This window comes from Notechis scutatus, chromosome 1 (genome assembly GCF_049901735.1).
Source record: "Notechis scutatus isolate UNSWTSFEM ecotype Mainland chromosome 1, rNotScu1.2, whole genome shotgun sequence".
NCBI lineage: Eukaryota > Metazoa > Chordata > Lepidosauria > Squamata > Elapidae > Notechis > Notechis scutatus.
Window position 1 is genome coordinate 340779039 of NC_142009.1, and position 24125 is coordinate 340803163.

Consider the following 24125-nt stretch of genomic DNA (forward strand, 5'->3'; position numbering starts at 1 on the left):
CCAAGCTGAAGAAATAGATGAACTTTTACAGTTTCAGTGGCCTCTCTGTATCCCATCTACTAGAAGAGATTTGGTCAGCTTAATCCCTTTTGAGTTTCAGGAAAGTGGAAGAGGATGTGTTGTAATTGTGGGACACCTAATAATTCAATTTATGTAAGAAAGCTGCAAGTTAGTTTTAAAACTCTGTAACAAAAATAAACACAACAGAGGAAGGGAATGATATAAACAGAATAGAAATATGAAATGCCACTTAGACAGTGTGTCATCATGTGTGTGTATATTTCTGCATGTGTTTGTGTGCAGTTCCAAAGTCAGGACCTGTAGATAATTTGTTGTGCTAGTTATATGACACAATTTATAAAGGGAATGATTTTTGGTATAGTCTGTGTATGGCAGTAGTGGGATTCAATTTTTTTTTACTACCGGTTCTATGGGTGTGGCTTGGTGGGCATGGCAGGGGAAGGATACTGTAAAATCTCCAGTCAGTGGTGGTATTTGCCAGTTCTCTGAACTACTCAAAATTTTTGCAACCGGTTCTCCAGAACTGGTCAGAACCTGCTGAATACCACCTCTGGTGTATGAGAAATTAAAATAAAAAATAAAATTTTCTCTTGCTGAAATGGTCAACATTTAATTGCATTCTTTGCAATTAAATTCACTGCACAGTTTCCAAGTGGTTCTACAATTTCCCATTCCTCCAACTTGACCTTTGTATCCTTCCTTCCTTCCTATTTCTCCATTACCTCCCTCCCTTTCCATTTCCTTCCTTCCATTCATTCATTCCAGCAACTTATTCAGAACATGCTTAGGGATCAAGCGGATAATGAACCCAAGCAGAAAAAAAAATTAAAGACTCTTTGGATTAAAATAAATGAACTGACCTGTTGGGAACTAATATCTACATAAATTACAAAAGTTAATTTCTATTGTGATTACTGGGGCCTCACTGGGGACAATGAAAAAGAATGAAGAATAAAAGGATGGTGATTGTTGCAGACCAACAAATATTTTGTGATTAGTCATATAAAATTATTTCCAATTATTTAATAGACAACATTTTATTGCATTTCATGATTTATTGTTGGAATCAGACCAAATACAAAAATATCCCAAAATCACAGTGCAGAATCTCCACTTAAGTCAGAAATTCTTATGCCTCATTATATTCTCTTTACAATTGAGATTGGGCTTCAGTAGGATAATGTAACATTTGGGGAAAAATATACAAACCAAGAGACCAGCCCCAGAGGCCAAGATGGAGAAGATCTCCACGGCCACCATGGACTTCCCTTTGGTGCTCAGGTAGGTGGGGAGGAAGGTGATCCAAACACTGCAGAAGACCAGCATGCTAAAAGTAATGAACTTGGCTTCGTTAAAGCTATCAGGCAATTTCCTAGCCAGAAAGGCCACTGTGAAACTCATAAGAGCCAATAAACCAAGGTAGGCAAGGACAACATAAAACATTGAAATAGAACCTTCCTTACATTCTGCGATGACCTCTCCAAACAAGGAATGGAAATCCATGTTGAGAAATGGTGGAGAAGTTCCCAGCCAGGTGGCACAAAGAACTGCTTGGATCAGGGGACAGCCTAAGACAATGGAGTTGGTCAATGGTTTTCCTAAGAGTTTCCTTGTCCTATGCCCTGGCTTGCTAGCGATGAAGGCCAGAACCACCATGACAGTTTTTGCCAACACAGAGGAAACTGCAAGGGAAAAGAGAATGGCAAAGGCAGTTTGTCGTAAGAGACAGGTCATCTTCCCAGGTTGACCAATGAAGAGGAAGGAGCAGAGGAAGCAGAGAAGGAGGGAGAGCAAAAGGATGTAGGTGAGATCTCGGTTGTTGGCTTTGACGATTGGTGTGTCATGATGTTTATGAAAAATTATCAGGACTGCAGATGTGGTCACAGAGAGGAAAAGAGTGAGAGAAACTAAAATATATCCCAGGGTGTCTTCATAGGCAAGGAAGTGGATCTTCTTGGCAATGCATTGGTCCTGGTCCTTGTTGGGGTATTTGTCTTCTGGGCAAGGCTCACAGTGAGCTGCATCTGAAATCAAGAGTCTTTGATTATCATCTGAAATCAAAAGCACTGAAAATCATGAGAGGGAATGGACTCTTTTCCGGATCCAAATTGATTTATAGGGAAATTGGTTACAGGGGAAAGGATATAGAATTGTCCACTTAGTATTCTGAAAAGGAAAAGAAGTTGTACCCTAGAATATTGAGTTCTATGTACAATGATTTTTAAAACATTAATATTTTGATTTATGGAATGGTTCAGTGATCTTGGATGGTCTATATTTGAAGTACTAGCTCGATACCTGTGCTTCGCTATGAAACTCTGTGATTGGGCTTAGTTTTTGGGGAGGAAAATAAGGGGGGGAAATTCTGCCTCTGCCTACCAACATCCATTGGTATTCACCTGGCTAGTGTCCTGTCAGTGTGTTAGAGCAGGGGGTCGCCAACTTTTTGGATCTCAGGGACCACAAAACTCATAATTTTAAATCCCAGGGACCACTAACCAGTTCTGTGGGCGTGGCCTAATTTGTGGGTGTAGCTTGGTGGTCATGTGACTGGCTGGGCATGGCTTGTATGTAAATATTATAAATATTTCTCTAAATATTGAATTTTTTATTTAAAAAGAGCATGTTTTACCCAAAATCAGGCAAAACAGGCAGGCAGACTGAGTTGCTCACAGAATCATTTAGTGATCTATCTATCTGCCATCGGCTAGCTCAGTCTGTCACATAAAATTTGCTTGCAAGCAAACTCACAAAATTAACTCACAACACACCATGTATATAAATATTGAATTTTTTATTTTTAAAAAAGAGCAACTTTTACCCAAAATCAGGCAAAGCAGGCAGGCAGATTGAGTTGCTCACAGAATCATTCAGTGATCTATCTATCTGCCATCAGCTAGCTCAGTCTGTCACATAACATTTGCTTATCGTGAGTCTGCACTGAATGGAACCTTCAGTCCTAAGGGAAGTTCAGCTGTGCTTAAAAGCAGAGCTGAAGATCTAAAGACTAGCTAGAAAACAAGAAATCCAACCTTTTCCTGCTTCCTAGCTAATCTAAATCTCCCAGCACAGCAGAACAGATGATGGCCAGAAAAAGGAAAAATAGCAATTTTAGCAGGCAAGATGGCCGGGTAAGGAGTGAGTGGATGGGAAGCATTCCTGCGGGCCATGTGGACGGCACAGCCTTGTGTTTCTGTGTAGCCTGGATTAATTGCTTTGGGGGGGTGTTCTGGGGGTGAGATTTCTCTGCAGCCCACCAAAATTTTCCCATGGCCCACCAGTGGGCTGCGGCCCACTGGTAGGCGACAACTGTGTTAAGAGAGTTGAGGGCTGTTTGGAAACTGAAGCAGTATTGGCTGTGTGATCAAGGAGATAGCAAGGAACCTGGGCACGGCTTAGCTCAACTGTTCTGTACTAAAGCTGTTTGGTGCTGCTGTGAATCTAAAACTGAAACTGAAACTCCTCTCCTCTGCTTGTGTTATGCCTTTGGAAGAGATTTCTTATCAGGTCGGGAGGGGAAGTAGAACTCCTTAGCATCAGAGCATGTTAATAATAATATAGGAAATACTAAAGCTCTGGTGGTCAAAAATCCTTTCTTAGTGAACACCTAGAAGCCAAGAGGAACATATGTGCCAAATTTCGTAGGCTTTATGGTTCTGGAAATTTTGTGATAATGTGTGAGTGGTATTTCGCATAGATAGATAGATAGATAGATAGATAGATAGATAGATAGATAGATAGATAGATAGATAATAGATAGATAGATAGATAGATAGATAGATAGATAGATAGATGATAGATATTCTACCTGTGTGATCAGAAATGCTTCCATCTGAACAAGGGGTACATAGGTAGCAGCAAACCTGTTTGCCCTCTGGGACACTTCTCCTCTCTCCTGCCTGGCATCTCTTCCTGCTACACCTGGCAAGGGGCACTTTCTAAAAGAGAGAAATGCTTTAAATCAGGGGTGTCAAACTCAAGGCCCAGGGGCCAGATCTGGCCCATGGGGTGTTTAGATCTGGCCCGCAGGGTTGCCCTGGAAACAGTGAAGGACCAGCCTGCAGTGTCTCTGCCAGTGAAAACGGAACTCAAGAAAGCCACAGGAGGCCATCCTGAGCTCCATTTTTGCTGGCAGAATGTTGCAGGAGGCCATTGCAGCCAAAAACAGAACTCAGGGGCCCATTTTCCCTAACAGAGCACTCAAGCCACCACTAGTGCCCCCCAACACAAGGTTTGTCAAGTTGGCCATGCCCACCCTGGCCACACCCACCCCAGCCCCAAAGTCAAACAAAACCCTCATGCAGCCCTCAATGAAATTGAGTTTGATACCTGTGCTTTAGATGAATGTAACAATGGACATGCTTCATTTATCCATTGCCACATTCTGTGTCCTTTAAGGCACAGAAACTAATTTTAGGCACAAATCCACATAATTAAAGTATAGACTTCTCCCTCCCCCTATTCGTGCAGGTGGAAGGCATCCAGAAAGTATCCATGATATCAATCACTCCGAGACATTTTCTCTCCATGTCTGGCATGTCAAAGGCAATTTCCCAAAGTGAAATTATTTTCACGCGTTACACAGAATCCACCTTCTCTCCTCCCTTCTCTTCTCCCACTTCTACACTTCATAAATCACGAGAACCAATTAACTGCAACTGGAATTTCTTAATACGACATACAGAATAACCTTGAACATTTCAACTCCTCCACCCCCCCCTTTGATGAAATGTGACAGCTGAATTTTAAAGCTGACAGCAGGTCACATTGTGCAATTGAGTGTCATGGTATTGTTATGAGAAAATCTCTTTGGGGTTTTGGCAAACACCTGCTGAAGTGTCCTCTGTTATTGGGTTTTGGGTCCTATGTTTGATTCTATAATTGGAGTGGTCCTTAGAAATCACTGTTGCTTGCACTAATGGCCAACTATATTATTTTGTCCTGAATCAAATCTGACCTCAAATCTCACATGCAAATCAGTTTTTTTAACCAAATGTCATCTGTCATGTTTCCCAATTCAATAGTTCTATTTTCCAATTAGGGCGTTCTGCATCCCCAGGAGAGAATGAATCTTCCAGCTCACCTTTGTAGGCCAGATAATTGCATCAGAGTGAATGGTGACACTCTGGCCTGGAGGAGCCCCTGGATTTATTTGCCCAACTTTCAGAAAGACAACTGATCGATTGGGGAGGCGAGCCCAATTGAGAAGGTCATAACCAGCAGATCCCAGTCCATTTTCTGAGAAGGAGATTTCATCTCCAGCACTGTTGTTGAACTGGACATTCATCAAATAAGGAAGAAGCTGGGAGAAAAAAGAGATCTTCAGAAATTGGAGTCTTACAGAAAAGCAGAAGGAATAACTGACTAAGAAATTAGACCTACAGATAGTTAAGAAAGCACAATACTTGGGAATATATTTAACAGCAAGATGTATGACAATTAAAGAAAACACCTATACAAGATTACTACAACAAATCAAAGCGGATTTGGAGAAATGGAAAAATGTGCAATTATCAATAGTAGGAAGAATTGCAACTATAAAAATGAATATTCTATTGAAGCTACTTTTTCCATTCCAAACGATCCCCCTAAAAATGGGGAAAATACTTTGATGAACACAACAATCTTGAAATTTGTTTCGCAGGGGAAAAAAAGCAAGAATAAGATTGAAAATATTGCAAGAATCTAAGATGTGATTACCCAGGGTGGAATACAAAATAAACACAGTCACAAAAAATAGGTGAAGCCCTTTTTATTCCTTCACTTTGCTTCCAAGCTCCAAATATCCTTGACTGGAGTAAAAAAAACTCCCACACAAGTAGTTACAAGAAGGAGGAAATGCCATTTAAATTATAAAGAGTAGACTAGACAAATAAAGAATAATTTAAGAACAGTTATAGATGTCTTAGAATTCTATGAAGCCCACCCTGAGAAACAATTCGCACTTATGTTTTTAGATGCAGAAAAAGCATTCAATAATCTAAATTGGCATTTCTTAATTCAAAAAATTTATAATATGAATCTAGGCACTAAATTCGAAAATATCATAACAACAATTTATGACACACAACAGGCCAATATCTTAATAAATGGAGAACAGGTCCAATAAAAATAGAAAAAGGTGTTAGACAGGGCTGCTCTCTCTCACCTCTTCTCTTCATATTCGCTTTAGAATCACTTTTAACACGCATTAGGCAAAATTCCGAAATTAAAGGATTGAAGATTAAAACAGAAGAATACAAATTACAAGCGTTTGCCGATGACATGGTCTTCTTTTTGGAGGAACCAATAGAAAAAGGATACAATTTAATAAAAGAATTAGAACAATTCGGTGCAGTAGCAGGACTTAAAATCAATAGGAAAAAAAAACAAAATTAATGACCAAAAACTTAACAGAAGACCAGAAAAAAGAATTAGAGGTAAGGATGGGAATACAGGTAACAAAGAAAGTCAAATACTTAGGAATATGGCTAACACCACAATGTAAATCACTCAAAGAGAATAACTATGACAAATTACTCCAACAAGTAAAGAAAGATTTAGAATCCTAGAGCAAGTTGCAGCTTTCTCTATTGGGCAGGATTGCTTCAATCAAAATGAATCTTTTACCACAATTCCTATTCCTATTTCAGACAATTCCAATTAAATTACATAATTTTTTTTTGAAGAACTAAATAAGATAACACTCAAATTCATTTGGCAGGGAAAGAAAGCTAGAATTAATGTAAAGGCATTACAAGATCTGAAGAGTAGAGGGAGATTAGCACTTCCAAATTGGGAATTACATTATACGGCAGCCACCTTATTATGGCTAAAAGATTGGGTGAACTTACTCAACAAAAGAGCACTATTATTAGAAGGCCACGATTTGCAGAGAGGTTGGCACGCCTTCTTATGGGAAGTGGGGAAACCTAATCAGTCATATTTTCATAGACACCTTATTAGGGATTCACTACTAACTAACTGGAAAAAAGTACGGAAAAAACACTATCTAAAAGTACCGATTTGGCTATCAACAATGGAGGCAATGGTTCACCCCAACAATTTGGATATTACAAAAATGTTTAAATATAAAGATTTATTAGACTCACAAGGAAAACTGAAAACACGACAAGAATTACAAGAGCGAGGATTTAAAATTGATCAGTGGGTATATCTCCAAATCCACAGTAGATATAAACAAGATAACAAAGACTTCGGAATTTATAACAAACTTTAGCACTTAGATAAAATTTTATTAGGACCAAACAAAAAGAATATAACAAAATTTTACAAATACTTACTGGAAGTAGAACTAGAACAAGAGATAGTCAAAGGAAATATGATAGCTTGGAGCAGGAATGTTGGACGGAGTATTACATTATCAGAATGGGAAAGGATTTGGAACAGAAACAACAAGATCACAAAATTGGCAGCCTATAAAGAAAATGCATACAAAATGTTTTACAGATGGCACCTTCCCCCTTCGAGGTTGGCAAAGATGCACCCCAACACGAGTCCAAAATGTTGGAAATGTAAAAGCATAGACGGAACTTTTTTCCACATGTGGTGGTCATGTAAGGAAACCCAGAAATACTGGCAAAGAATTAAAAAATGGCTGGAGGAGATAACCAAAGAACAAATCGAATACAAACTAGAGTCCTTCCTTTTAGGGATTTTTGACAAACAATTATCAAAAAAGATGAAGTACATAATAATACATATCTTAACAGCGGCCAGGCTAGCGTTTGCTCAGTGCTGGAAACTATCTCACACACCTACAGAACAGATGATTATCCAGAAAATTTTAGATTGCGCAGAAATGGACAAATTAACTCTAGCCTTAAAAAAAAAAAGTCCTCAATATATTACAATAACTGGAATCCTTGGTATAAATGGTTAAATCAAAGATAGATCGTGTATAAGATAAACTTAGTCGAGGGTAATTTAAATATAGATACTGATAAGATGTGCGTATACGATACAATTTAAGAAGAAAAGGTCTTACAAACTGTCAAAAAGGAAAATGTTTTTAAATGTTCACCTTTCCTTTTTCTTTCTTTTTTCTTTCTTTTTCCTCTCTTTTTGTGTTTTTTTCTTTCTTCTTTTCTAGCCTTTTTCTTGGCTTTGTTATTTGTGTATATGTTGTAGATTTGTTTTTTTAATTGTAAAATTAATAAAATTTGTTTAAAAAAAAATTATAAAGAGTAAAAAACAACACAAACCAGGCAAGATAAGGGCTTGAAGATATCCACAGATATTAGAACACACACTGGGAAGGACGCCAAACTCAGAGAGGAACAATAAACTAGAGATATTTCCAGACGCTTTGTTTCCAGCACTCTCCCGTACGCATGTCCGTCTTCTTATCGAGTTGTCACAGCTGCAACCCATGAAGAGGATCAAGGCCCTCTCCTCCCCCATAGACCATGTCTCTCCCTTATCCTCTCCTCCCTGCATGCCCTATCTTTGAAGCTAATCTAAATTGGCATTTCTTAATTCAAAAATTTATAATATGAATCTAGGCACTAAATTCGAAAATATCATAACAACAATTTATGACACACAACAGGCCAATATCTTAATAAATGGAGAACAGGTCCAATAAAAATAGAAAAAGGTGTTAGACAGGGCTGCTCTCTCTCACCTCTTCTCTTCATATTCGCTTTAGAATCACTTTTAACACGCATTAGGCAAAATTCCGAAATTAAAGGATTGAAGATTAAAACAGAAGAATACAAATTACAAGCGTTTGCCGATGACATGGTCTTCTTTTGGAGGAACCAATAGAAAAGGATACAATTTAATAAAAGAATTAGAACAATTCGTGCAGTAGCAGGACTTAAAATCAATAGGAAAAAAAAAACAAAATTAATGACCAAAAACTTAACAGAAGACCAGAAAAAGAATTAGAGGTAAGGATGGGAATACAGGTAACAAAGAAAGTCAAATACTTAGGAATATGGCTAACACCACAATGTAAATCACTCAAAGAGAATAACTATGACAAATTACTCCAACAAGTAAAGAAAGATTTAGAATCCTAGAGCAAGTTGCAGCTTTCTCTATTGGGCAGGATTGCTTCAATCAAAATGAATCTTTTACCACAATTCCTATTCCTATTTCAGACAATTCCAATTAAATTACATTTTTTTTTTTTTGAAGAACTAAATAAGATAACACTCAAATTCATTTGGCAGGGAAAGAAAGCTAGAATTAATGTAAAGGCATTACAAGATCTGAAGAGTAGAGGAGATTAGCACTTCCAAATTGGGAATTACATTATACGGCAGCCACCTTATTATGGCTAAAAAGATTGGGTGAACTTACTCAACAAAAGAGCACTATTATTAGAAGGCCACGATTTGCAGAGAGGTTGGCACGCCTTCTTATGGGAAGTGGGGAAACCTAATCAGTCATATTTTCATAGACACCTTATTAGGGATTCACTACTAACTAACTGGAAAAAGTACGGAAAAACATATCTAAAAGTACCGATTTGGCTATCAACAATGGAGGCAATGGTTCACCCCAACAATTTGGATATTACAAAAATGTTTAAATATAAAGATTTATTAGACTCACAAGGAAAACTGAAAACACGACAAGAATTACAAGAGCGAGGATTTGGAAATTGATCAGTGGGTATATCTCCAAATCCACAGTAGATATAAACAAGATAACAAAGACTTCGGAATTTATAACAAACTTTAGCACTTAGATAAAATTTTATTAGGACCAAACAAAAAGAATATAACAAAATTTTACAAATACTTACTGGAAGTAGAACTAGAACAAGAGATAGTCAAAGGAAATATGATAGCTTGGAGCAGGAATGTTGGACGGAGTATTACATTATCAGAATGGGAAAGGATTTGGAACAGAAACAACAAGATCACAAAATTGGCAGCCTATAAAGAAAATGCATACAAAATGTTTTACAGATGGCACCTTCCCCCTTCGAGGTTGGCAAAGATGCACCCCAACACGAGTCCAAAATGTTGGAAATGTAAAAGCATAGACGGAACTTTTTCCACATGTGGTGGTCATGTAAGGAAACCCAGAAATACTGGCAAAGAATTAAAAAATGGCTGGAGGAGATAACCAAAGAACAAATCGAATACAAACTAGAGTCCTTCCTTTTAGGGATTTTTGACAAACAATTATCAAAAAGATGAAGTACATAATAATACATATCTTAACAGCGGCCAGGCTAGCGTTTGCTCAGTGCTGGAAACTATCTCACACACCTACAGAACAGATGATTATCCAGAAAATTTTAGATTGCGCAGAAATGGACAAATTAACTCTAGCCTTAAAAAAAAAAAAAGTCCTCAATATATTACAATAACTGGAATCCTTGGTATAAATGGTTAAATCAAAGATAGATCGTGTATAAGATAAACTTAGTCGAGGGTAATTTAAATATAGATACTGATAAGATGTGCGTATACGATACAATTTAAGAAGAAAAGGTCTTACAAACTGTCAAAAAGGAAAATGTTTTTAAATGTTCACCTTTCCTTTTCTTTCTTTTTTCTTTCTTTTTCCTCTCTTTTTGTGTTTTTTTCTTTCTTCTTTTCTAGCCTTTTTCTTGGCTTTGTTATTTGTGTATATGTTGTAGATTTGTTTTTTTAATTGTAAAATTAATAAAATTTGTTTAAAAAAAATTATAAAGAGTAAAAAACAACACAAACCAGGCAAGATAAGGGCTTGAAGATATCCACAGATATTAGAACACACACTGGGAAGGACGCCAAACTCAGAGAGGAACAATAAACTAGAGATATTTCCAGACGCTTTGTTTCCAGCACTCTCCGTACGCATGTCCGTCTTCTTATCAGTTGTCACAGCTGCAACCCATGAAGAGGATCAAGGCCCTCTCCTCCCCCATAGACCATGTCTCTCCCTTATCCTCTCCTCCCTGCATGCCCTAGGATGGAGAGGGGATGGGCCTGGGTCCTCTTCTGACTGCCCAGCTGGCATCTGCCCTTCCCCTGCCTCCTTCACCTCTGGAACCTTACTTCCACTCCCTGTCAGCTGTTCCTCCTCTCCATCAGAGTCAGTCTCCACCAGGGGCATGACAGCAGATTAGAATGCAAAACAAAGTAAGCAAGCAAATGGCAAGAGACCTATCCACTCTAGATGAGTTCAAATCAGCAGGAACAGATGGATTACACCCCAAGGTTCTGAAGGAACTGGAAGATGTGATCTCAAAAGCACTGAACCATATCTTTCAAAGATTGTGGAGTAGTGAGCAACTACCAGAGGAAGGGAAAAGAGGTGATGTAGTTTCCATCTTCAAAAAAAGGAAGAAAAATGTATCCATGAAAGTACAGACCTATCTGCCTTTCATCAATACCGGAGAAGATTGTTAGGGATACACCCTAGCAGAACGTGCATCGGCAGTTAGGCAGGCAGGCAAATATGTGAGATAAACGTTGTTGCAGCTTACACTCAGTAAAACAGATACACTGTGCAAGTTAAATAGTTTATTCCAGTTAGAGTTTTAGCATAGTCAAACAGTCCATATATCATTCACTAGTTCAGTCCATCCGGGGATTATTCATTAGCAAAGTCCAGTGTTGAAAAAGAGGTCAGTAAACTTACAAATATCAGTCCAGTAATAAATCTCTTCAGCAGTAGAGATAAGAAATCAAACCTCCTTTCTTCCTTCGCCGTTGAAGAAAATCAGTAGTAGGGAAAACACGCAGTTAGCAACCATCAACCATCAATCCAATAAACCAGCAAAACAGTAAGCTAGCAAGGTTCACAGCCGCACCCAAAATTACATGCTTTGCATTTAAAGTGACACACACTAAACTAACTATCATAGTTTATATATATTATTTTACCCAAACTAAGTTAGGTAACCCATGTTATTCCTAACAAAGATTCCGGAATACATAAACCAGTTGTCTGTAAGATCAATTGGGAAATAGGGGCTGCGCCACAGAGAGAGGAAGGGGTCAAGCTGTTTTCTAAAGCACCAAGACAAGCCAAGGAATAATGGATGAAAACTGAACAAGGAGAGATTTAACCTAGGAGAAACTTTCTGACGGAAGAACAATCAACCAATACCTTCCCCTCGGAAGTTCTGGGAGCGCCATCACTTGAGACCTTCAAGAAGAGATTGGACTGCCATTTGTCAGAAATGGTGTAACTTGGGCGGGGATTGGACTAGTTGACCTACAAGGTCCCTTCCAACTCTGATTATCTGTTATCTTCCATATACATACAAATATTTTAATGACTTTCTCTATCTGATAGAATAAACAAAAAATTCCTTCAACCCTGTCCAACTATTTATCAAGTCTGCATTACTATTACTATCAATATTCTCATTGTTCTTATCACCAATCTCCTCCCACTTTTGACTGTGTGACTGTGTTGCTTGTATTCTTCCAATTTAAATTGTTTCCACTAAATTAAGAATTGGCTAGAAGAAATTACGAAAAAAAAAAATTGAGTTGAAACCAGATATATTTTTATTGGATATATTAAGATATAAGATCTGTAAAAAAAAATTCCAATATATAATACTTCATATAATAATCAGGCCAGAATTGCCTTTGCCCAGAACTGGAAACAAGACAATATTCCTTCCAATGTAATGATAATAAAAAAAAGTTTTGGGATGTGAAGAGATGGATAGATTATCGATGGAATTAAAGGACAGAGAAGAAATTGAGTACTATGAGATTTGGAATTTATGGTACAATTGGTTGGAAGGTAGACAAAAAGCTGATAGACAAAGGGTATATAGGAGCTATAGTAAGTTGAGATAAATACTGTTTGTAAGCCTGTCAATATTTGGTTTATATTGAATGTAACAACAAATATGTAATATATGGTAGCAACCTACATAATTAGATAGTATGTCAATGTGAGTGAACACCGATATTGAAATGCTGTAATGAATGGAAATGAGTTTTTATGATGAAAATATGATTAATAAAATTTATTTTTAAAATAAATTGACTGTTTCCTAGTAGGACTTGATTGCTTATTGTACCCTATGACTATCATTAAGTGTTGTACCTTAAGATTCTTGATGAATACATCTTTTCTTTTATGTACACTGAGAGTATTTGCACCAAGACAAATTCCTTGAGTGTCTAATCACACTTGGCCAATAAAGAATTAATGCTGCTGCTGCTGCTGCTGATAAAAAAAGGCTACAATGCAGGAACCAGTTCTGACTAAGTGTGGCTGTATGTGTAAGTTAGGTTGTCATATCACTGACCAGAAAGATTCAATGTTTAACTTTAGATTCAGAACAGTCTGATGAGTTTTAGAGCAGGAACAGGTGGGATTCAGGCTACATACTGAGAAAAACTGAAGCAGTTCTAGAAGTGTGCCCACTAGGACAACAACTGATTTCTTGACGCTTCTTGCACACCCAGATTGTCATGTGATTCTGGGCAGGGGTGGGTTTCAAAATTTTTAGCAATGGGTTCTCTGCCTGGTTGCTGGTGGGTGGCCACAGTGGGTGTGGCCTAGTTCTTAGTAAGCTAGAAAAAAGTGGAATAGATAGCACCACTCCTAGATGGACTTGAAACTGGCTGGTAATCCGTGACTAACCAGTGGTGCTTAATGGGTCTAAGTCTACATAGAGGGAAGTAAGCAGTGGGGTGCCACAAGGTTCTGTCTTAGGCCCAGTACTCTTCAATACCTTCTTTAACAACTTAGATGAGAGAACAGAAGGGGAACTTGCCAAATTGGTGAATGATACTAAGCTGGCAGGAATAGCCAACACACCCAAGAAGATAGGCTCAGATCCAGATGGATCTTGACAGACTAGAACACTGGGCCATATTTAACAAAATGAAATTCAATGTGGATAAAAGTAAAGTCCTACACTTAGGCAAGAAAACCAAAAGTACACATATAGACTAGGTGAAACCAGGCACAATAGCAGTAACTGTAAGAGGGCTCTTGGAGTCTTAGTGCACCATGGCAGTGGGGGGCATTTTTGCCCTCCCCCGGTCTCTGGAGGCTCTTTGGAAGCCAGAAACTGCATTCAAAATGGGCCACATGGAGACTCCTGGGAGGGGTGGGATTTGGGGGTTCTCTGAATCTGCACAGAATCTTAGGTAGTGGCTCTCCCAAACCCTTGCGAACCTCCAGCAGCCCACCTCTGGTTCTGAGGTGATGCCTCCTCCCTGAAACCCAAGCAATCTTTGAAGGCTTTACAGGATGCTATATGAAGCTATATGAGGTTAAGAAAATGGCTAGGTATAGGCAGGGGTGGGATTCAATTTTTAACAACTGGTTCTGTGGGTGTGGCTTAGTTGGTGGATGTGGCTTAGTGGTCATTTTATTGGCTGGGTGTGGCCAACTCAATATCACTCACATTGAGGTGCACATCTTCTTGCCTGGCCTCTCATGACTGTGGGGATGCTTCAACATCGTGAAGTGTGAAAAATGGTCATAAGTCACTTTTTTCAGTGCCATTGTAACTTTGAATGGTCACTCCACACAAGCAAAGTACCAGCAAAGGAGGGGGAAAAACTCCGGAGACGCTCCTGAGACAGGAAGTCTAATCCTGCCAAGAATGTAATAAGGGTTAACGGAGAGGCAGTTTCTGTAAGCAACACCAGAATATTTCCTTCATGCCTTCCTTACAGGATTAGGCCAGTAATTTCTTCTAACAACTGGTTCTCCAAACTGCTTAGAATGTTAACAACTGGTTCAAGGTGCGAATAGGTGCGATATGGTAGAATCCCACCCTGGGTATAGGGAAATTCTAGATGACCAAGGGAACTTAAAGAGCAGACCAAAATTGGAAGAACAGGGAATAAAACTGGATTGGTGGACCTATATGCAAATTCAAACAAGATATAAAAAAAGAACAGTGAGGAATTTGGAATAGATAATGAAATACAAAAATTAGATAAAATCTTGATTGGCCCAGATGAGAAATTATTATCAAAGTTATATAAACATTTATTAGAATTTGAAAGACCAGAAGAAATTGTGAAAGGAGCAATGGTTGCATGGGGTAGGAACGTTGGACATACTATTGATCTGGAAGAATGGGAAAAGATTTGGAATGTGAATTATAAAATAACAAAATCGGTGGCATATAAGAAAAACCAACATAAAATGTTCTATCATTGGCATTTGGCACCTTCAAGACTGGCTAAGATTTACTTAAAAACCAAATTGTTGGAAATGTGGACAACGACAAGGTACCTTCTTTCATTCTTGTGGACATGCCCCAAAGTGAAAAAATACTGGAAAATGATTCAAACGTAGTTAGAAAAGTTAACTAAAACAAAATTGTTATCACAACTTTCCTTGTGTTTAACTGGACATTGGGCTTTTTGTAAATCCATCAGCAATGTTTTCTTCAGTCATACAATATTCCAGTCTTATTAAACCATTTTTTACAGATTGTCTTAAATTCAGATATCTAAGATCTGTATGCTTAGATCTCGTTTTCACAGCAATATTTGTAGCCATCCGTATGGCTGCTTGATTGTCCTCATAAACTACAATGGAATCATTAACAGTTATTCCCATATCCAATAACAACTGTTTATACAGAATTAAATCAGTACATAATAAAGATAAACATGAAAATTCTGCTTCCATTGTGGACATACTTATGTGTTGCTGTCTAATTGACCTCCAACCAATCAGTGCTTTTCCTAATAGTATAGCCGTACCTGAAGTTGATTTCCTAGTGTTTATGTCTGTTGCAAAACTTGCATCAGCATATGCACTTAAAATCAGATCATCTTTTGGCTCTAAATACAATGCATAGTGCATTGTCATTTGAAGATATCTTAAGATACGCTTTACCGCTTGCCAGTGTCGTTCATTGGGTTCAGTGTTGAATCTCGACAATTGATTAACACTATAGGCAATATCTGGCCTTGACCAATTACTAATGTACGATAAACTACCAATTAGTGATTGATATATAGTCTTATCGAATTTTTGACTTTGAGCATCAGTGCGGCCAAATTCCTGACTCATTGGAGTTTTAGCTGGCTTACAAAGTTCCATTTTGTACGTTTTTAGCAATTGGTAAATTTTATCCTCTTGAGATATCTTATAGCCACCATTGGTTTTATTTATTGTTAATCCTAGATACTGTTTTATCTCTCCTAATTGCTTTAATTTTATCCTCTTACCTAATAATGATATTATTTCAGTAGCTTCATTATTAGTTTTTGTAATTAAGGCAATATCATCTGTAAACAACAATAATAATGACACCGTTCCATTTGTCTCCCTCTTAAATACACATGGATCAGCTAAACCTGCTTTAAACCGTATATTGTTTAACTCCTTGACAATATATTGGTTCCATTCGTAACCAGATTGTATTAATCCATAGAGACTCTTTTTAAGCTTCCAACAGTCATTATTATTTTTATCATCCTTAATTCCCACTGGTTTCTTTAAGTATATAGTGTGATGCAATGGTGCATGCAGATAGGCAGTTTCTACATCTAAGTGATTTATGATATAGTTCTTTTTAGCTGCCCACACTAAAGCTGCTCTCAAGGTTGTTGCCTTTAGACTCGGTGCAAATACTTCATCATAATCACATGCAGTTTGATTAAATCCTTGAGCTACCAACCTAACCTTATGGGTAACAGTCCCATTTTTACCTGTTTTTAATTTAAATATCCATTTACAGCCAATGGACTTTTCACCTGGAGGTAATTTAACATTTTCATAAACTTCCATTTGTTTTAATGAATTTAGTTCCTTCTCCATCGCTCTATGCCAATTTTCTTGATCCTTCGCAGGATACATTCTAAGTTCTTCAACAGTAGTTGGAACTTTACTAACTTGGCAAACTACACTTGCTTGGTACCTGTCAGGTGGTCTGGTTTCATGTGTTGACCGTCTAGGTCAGGGGTGGGCAAACTTTTTGGCTCGGGGGCCGCATTGACTTTTAAAATTTGACAGATGGGCTGGGTCAGCACAAGATTTTTTGGGAATCGCCCCCACCCTTCCCCCTCTTCTCCTCCTTCCCCTCCCCTCGGAGGCCCCTGAGTCAGGAGTTGCTACCGTCGGCGCGGCTCCACGCGGCTCCAGTCCCGCGTTGCCTCGGGAAGGAAAGGCAAAAGAGCCGCGGCAGTGCTTTGCAACGGCAGCAGCGGCACCGGAGGCTCAGGCTCAGCGGCTCCTGGTTTTGCCTTTTCCTTCCCAAGGCAATGCGCGATTGGAGCCGCGCGGAACTGCGCCGGCGGTAGCAACTCCTGACAGCCCCAGCCGGACACCTGAGCGGAGCCCGGGCGGAACTGCCTGTTGCTGTTGCCGGAGCACTGCCGGGTCGCCTCCTCCAATCAGCCCGCCCGCCCGCCGGGCTTTCCCTCTGCCGCGCATCTCGGGGCCAGGCGCAGCGCCCGCGAGTTAAAGGAAGCTGAAAGTTGTTGGGAAGTTGCTCGGGTTTCCAGGGCTTCCAGGCTTAAACTTTGCACAGGCAAAGTTTGCAGGCGAGCGTCTTCCCGCCGAGGAGCGGGAAGGGTTCCGCCCGGCGGGCGGGCGGGCGGGCTGCTTGGAGGAGGCGACCGGCGGTGCTCGGGTTTCCCCTCCGCCACGCAGCTCGGGGCCAGGCGCGAGCGCCCGTGAGGAAAAAGGAAGCCGCAAGTTGCTGGGAAGTTGCTCGGGTGCTGGGAGCAGGCTTTTAAAGTGAGCAGGACCGCCGAGCCGAGAAACGGGGCACCAAGGCAGGGCAAGGCTCCACCAGCAGCGGCCTAGCTTTAGGTGGCTCCAAGCAGCCCGCTCCAAGCAGCCCGCTCGCCTGCCGGGCAGAACCCTTCCCGCTCCTCGGCCGGAAGACGCTCCCGCCTGCAAACTTTGCCTTTGCAAAGTTTAAGCCTGGAAGCCCCGGGAAAAAAAGGGGGATCGGCGGGGACTCACCTTCGGAGAGGTCGCACTCGAAGGTGATTTCGAACTCCCAGCCGAGGCCTTTGCAAAGTTCTTCTTTTCTTTCCTACCCCGAGAGCGCTCCGCACTGTTTTGCAGCTTTGGGGGCCACGTGGCGCAGGGTAATAGCCCAGCTATTTTTTTTCAGGGCCGGGCCAGATTGGACAGACCAACGGGCCGGATGTGGCCCACGGGCCGTAGTTTGCCCACCCCTGGTCTAGGTATTAAAGGGCTTACAGGTGGACTTTCATGTACTACCTGTTCCTGGTTATCTATTTCTTCCTGTTCACCTATTTCTTCTTGTTCTGGTCCTATGTGTTCTTCCTGTACTTCCTCTTTAATTGTACTCTTCTTATTACTGATATGATGTTTTGGTCTTTTGTAGGTTTCTATGATTACATCCTTACTTGAATCTTGCTCCAGTTTTTCCCATCCTACATGTTCCAGGAATTGTGCACTAGCACTACAGTAAACTCTAGATGTACTTTTTTCCCAGAATCTGTGTGATTTGTGATTAGATTCATAACCTTCAAAGAATAACTTTTTAGCCCTATGCTGCCCCTTATGTCTCAGTTGTGTGGAAATATGCACCCATGCTGGTGCTCCAAATGTGTGCATGTAGCTTAAGTCAGGTTTTCTACCATGCCACCGTGTGAATGGTAATTCACCTGTTGTTGAGTTAACAACATTATTCAATATATGATTACCACACATTATTGCTTCTCCCCACAAAGTTTCAGGTAATCCTGAATCCGACAACATAGTACGAGCCATTGCCTGTATTGTTTGGCCTCATCTTTCTATAAAGGAATTATGTTGTGGCCTATACTGATTGCAGACTTTTTATGTTCAACACCTGCCATCTTCAGTCTATTTTTGAATTTATTATTTATAAATTCCGTACCATTATCAGTTACAAGAGTTACTAATTTCCTTTTAGTTTTTCTTTCTGCAAACTTCAACCAATTAAAGAAATTCTGATATGTTTCTGTTTTACTCTTCATTAAATAACAGAAACCATATCTAGAATAATGATCTATTATACTTAATATATAACGACCACCTCCCACACTTGGTTTTTTAGGACCTATAATATCAGCAAATACGACCTCTAGAGTCTCTTTAGTTTTAAATCCATTAATTCTATTTGCTGGTATTACCTTGCTTTTTTCTCGACTGCAAGCATTGCAGTACAAATACTTACTACAAGGCTTCAGTTTTATACCTTTAGACAGTTCAACCGTTTGCTTGAGCATTTTAAAATTTATATGCCCTAAACATCTGTGTAACAAATGTATGCATTCATCATGAGGTTTAACGTTATTATACACTGTATTAGCTACCTCTGATTGATTATCATTTAACACATACAATTCACCTTTTAAAGTTGCAATCACTTTTTTACCTTCTTTTTCTATTATGCAATTTTCTCCCCTAAAGGTAACTACATAACCTAGTTTAATCAAAACTCTAACCGAAAGCAAATTAAACTTAAGTTGTGGTACATATAACATTCTTACATTTTCTTTTATGCAAGAACAATGTGCAGTACCTTCAACTTTTGCTTTCATTTTCCAGCCATTAGCTAACGATATCTGTTGTGAACTCGTGGACATCTTAACAAATCTTTTCTTATCTTTCGTTATGCAGTGCGATGCTCCTCTATCTACAACCCATAAATTATTATTCACAGTTTCGTTGCTATACATGGCTAACTCTAAGCATTTTTTATCCTTTTGATGCCGTTTAGAATTCTGGCTGGCATTGTGGCGTTTTGCTTTCTTGCAGAATCTAGCCAAATGTCCTTTTCCTCCACAATTAAAACATTTTCTAATTGTATAGGCTGTCGAAGATAATTTCTCTTCTTGTGGTTGTTGTTCCCTTCTCAGTTGATCCCTTTCAAGCCTTCTCCTGGCTTCTTCAAATAATCTGCCAGTAATGTCAGTTAATGTGAGGTTATCTTTTGGCAGTACTTCCAGTGAAGTTACATAGTCATCATAGCTCTCATTTAAAGAAGACAAAATTATATAAACCTGATGTAGTTCTGTGAAGATAAGTTCTTTTTCATGCAGTTCCTGAAAAATTCTCTTCATAGTGTTTATATGAGTCAACATGTCTCCATTCTTTTGAAGATGTATTCTGAACAGCTTCCGTGTAAGATTTATATGTGGTCCTACACTGTCTCAAACATAAATCTTCTTTAAATTCTCCCAACACTTAGCAGCTGCTTCTTCTCCACGAATATGGACAAGCTGCTGGTCACAGAGTGTCAGTCCTATTATACAGAGAGCTTGCTCATTCTTCAGTTTATATTCTTGTATTTTCTGAGCATCATCCTCATCCTCCAGATCCCAATCATCTACTTCTGGTGGGTTTTGAATTATACTCCACAAACCTTCTCTGCATAGAAGTAGGCTGCATTTCATAGACCATGAAACATAGTTTTTTCCATCCAGTTTGGATATTAGAGACAAACTTGGTAAATTGACTTGTGCCATCTTTCTCTGGATATTAAACTATAATTAATAAAACACAGCTGTCTGTTTACAGTATTGTGTAACTACACAAACTCTCACTTTATATAAGCCTGTTATATCCTGGTTAGTCTGACTGTGCACCTGGGCCCATAACCAGTGTTAGGGATACACCCTAGCAGAACGTGCATCGGCAGTTAGGCAGGCAGGCAAATATGTGAGATAAACGTTGTTGCAGCTTACACTCAGTAAAACAGATACACTGTGCAAGTTAAATAGTTTATTCCAGTTAGAGTTTTAGCATAGTCAAACAGTCCATATATCATTCACTAATTCAGTCCATTTGGGGATTATTCATTAGCAAAGTCCAGTGTCGAAAAAGAGGTCAGTAAACTTACAAATATCAGTCCAGTAATAAATCTCTTCAGCAGTAGAGATAAGAAGAAATCAAACCTCCTTTCTTCCTTCGCCGTTGAAGAAAATCAGTAGTAGGGAAAACACGCAGTTAGCAACCATCAACCATCAATCCAATAAGCCAGCAAAACAGTAAGCTAGCAAGGTTCTCTTGCTCCCTCTTATGGTGGTTCACAGCCGCACCCAAAATTACATGCTTTGCATTTAAAGTGACACACACTTAAACTAACTATCATAGTTTATATATATTATTTTACCCAAACTAAGTTAGGTAACCTATGTTATTCCTAACAAAGATTCCGGAATACATAAACCAGTTGTCTGTAAGATCAATTGGGGAAATAGGGGCTGCCACAGAGAGGAGGAAGGGGTCAAGCTATTTTCTAAAGCACCCGAAGACAAGCCAAGGAATAATGGATGAAAACTGAACAAGGAGAGATTTAACCTGGAAATAAGGAGAAACTTTCTGACGGAAGAACAATCAACCAATGGAACACCTTCCCCTCGGAAGTTCTGGGAGCGCCATCACTTGAGACCTTCAAGAAGAGATTGGACTGCCATTTGTCAGAAATGGTGTAGGGTCTCCTGCTTGGGCGGGGGATTGGACTAGTTGACCTACAAGGTCCCTTCCAACTCTGATTATCTGTTATCTTCCATATACATACAAATATTTTAATGACTTTCTCTATCTGATAGAATAAACAAAAAATTCCTTCAACCCTGTCCAACTATTTATCAAGTCTGCATTACTATTACTATCAATATTCTCATTGTTCTTATCACCAATCTCCTCCCACTTTTGACTGTGTGACTGTGTTGCTTGTATTCTTCCAATTTAAATTGTTTCCACTAAATTAAGAATTGGCTAGAAGAAATTACGAAACAAAAAAATTGAGTTGAAACCAGATATATTTTTATTGGATATATTAAGATATAAGATCTGTAAAAAAAATTCCAATATATAATACTTCATATAATAATTGTGGCCAGAATTGCCTTTGCCCAGAACTGGAAACAAGACAATATTCCTTCCAATGTAATGATAATAAAAAAAAGTTTTGGGATGTGAAGAGATGGATAGATTATCGATGGAATTAAAGGACAGAGAAGAAATTGAGTACTATGAGATTTGGAATTTATGGTACAATTGGTTGGAAGGTAGACAAAAAACTGATAGACAAAGGGTATATAGGAGCTATAGTAAGTTGAGATAAATACTGTTTGTAAGCCTGTCAATATTTGGTTTATATTGAATGTAACAACAAATATGTAATATATGGTAGCAACCTACATAATTAGATAGTATGTCAATGTGAGTGAACACCGATATTGAAATGCTGTAATGAATGGAAATGAGTTTTTATGATGAAAATATGATTAATAAAATTTATTTTTAAAATAAATTGACTGTTTCCTAGTAGGACTTGATTGCTTATTGTACCCTATGACTATCATTAAGTGTTGTACCTTAAGATTCTTGATGAATACATCTTTTCTTTTATGTACACTGAGAGTATTTGCACCAAGACAAATTCCTTGAGTGTCTAATCACACTTGGCCAATAAAGAATTCATGATGATGATGATGATAAAAAAGGCTAGAATGCAGGAACCAGTTCTGACTAAGTGTGGCTATGTGTAAGTTAGGTTGTCATATCACTGACCAGAAAGATTCAATGTTTAACTTTAGATTCAGAACAGTCTGATGAGTTTTAGAGCAGGAACAGGTGGGATTCAGGCTACATACTGAGAAAAACTGAAGCAGTTCTAGAAGTGTGCCCACTAGGACAACAACTGATTTCTTGACGCTTCTTGCACACCCAGATTGTCATGTGATTCTGGGCAGGGGTGGGCTTCAAAATTTTTAGCAATGGGTTCTCTGCCTGGTTGCTGGGTGGGTGTGGCCACAGTGGGTGTGGCCTAATTCTTAGTAAGCTAGAAAAAAGTGGAATAGATAGCACCACTCCTAGATGGACTCGAAACTGGCTGGTAATCCGTACTCAACGAGTAGTGCTTAATGGGTCTAAGTCTACAGGGAGGGAAGTAAGCAGTGGGGTGCCACAAGGTTCTGTCTTAGGCCCAGTACTCTTCAATACCTTCTTTAACAACTTAGATGAGAGAACAGAAGGGGAACTTGCCAAATTGGTGAATGATACTAAGCTGGCAGGAATAGCCAACACCCAAGAAGATAGGCTCAGATCCAGATGGATCTTGACAGACTAGAACACTGGGCCATATTTAACAAAATGAAATTCAATGTGGATAAAAGTAAAGTCCTACACTTAGGCAAGAAAAACCAAAAGTACACATATAGACTGGGTGAAACCAGGCTCAATAGCAGTAACTGTAAGAGGGCTCTTGGAGTCTTAGTGCACCATGGCAGTGGGGGCATTTTTGCCCTCCCCGGTCTCTGGAGGCTCTTTGGAAGCCAGAAACTGCATTCAAAATGGGCCACATGGAGACGCCTGGGAGGGGTGGGATTTGGGGGGTCTCTGAATTGCACAGAATTTTAGGTAGTGGCTCTCCCAAACCCTTGCGAACCTTCAGCAGCACACCTCTGGTTCTGAGGTGATGCCTCCTCCCTGAAACCCAAGCAATCTTTTGAAGGCTTTACAGGATGCTATATGAAGCTATATGAGGTTAAGAAAATGGCTAGGTATAGGCAGGGGTGGGATTCAAATTTTTTAACAACTGGTTCTGTGGGTGTGGCTTAGTTGGTGGATGTGGCTTAGTGGTCATTTTATTGGCTGGGTGTGGCCAACTCAATATCACTCACATTGAGGTGCACATCTTCTTGCCTGGCCTCTCATGACTGTGGGGATGCTTCAACAGTCGTAAGTGTGAAAAATGGTCATAAGTCACTTTTTTCAGTGCCATTGTAACTTTGAATGGTCACTCCACACAAGCAAAGTACCAGCAAAGGAGGGGGAAAAAAGGAATTTGGAATAGATAATGAAATACAAAAAATTAGATAAAATCTTGATTGGCCCAGATGAGAAATTATTATCAAAGTTATATAAACATTTATTAGAATTTGAAAGACCAGAAGAAATTGTGAAAGGAGCAATGGTTGCATGGGGTAGGAACGTTGGACATACTATTGATCTGGAAGAATGGGAAAAGATTTGGAATGTGAATTATAAAATAACAAAATCGGTGGCATATAAGAAAAACCAACATAAAATGTTCTATCATTGGCATTTGGCACCTTCAAGACTGGCTAAGATTTACTTAAAACCAAATTGTTGGAAATGTGGACAACGACAAGGTACCTTCTTTCATTCTTGGTGGACATGCCCCAAAGTGAAAAAATACTGGAAAATGATTCAAACGTGGTTAGAAA

General features: G+C 39.1%; 1 protein-coding gene across 1 annotated transcript in view; it reads right to left on the reverse strand.

The window, feature by feature from the left end:
• Positions 1-1140: 1140 nt before the first annotated feature.
• The window catches only part of LOC148133636 (vomeronasal type-2 receptor 26-like), a 28698-nt gene continuing 5713 nt past the window's right edge, over positions 1141-24125 (reverse strand). The window contains exons 5-7 of the mRNA XM_087968042.1: positions 5105-5323; positions 3830-3959; positions 1141-2072 (exon numbers count right to left, since the gene is read on the reverse strand). Coding sequence (XP_087824168.1) covers positions 1141-2072; positions 3830-3959; positions 5105-5323 — 1281 coding nt within the window. The remainder of the gene's footprint in view (positions 2073-3829; positions 3960-5104; positions 5324-24125) is intronic.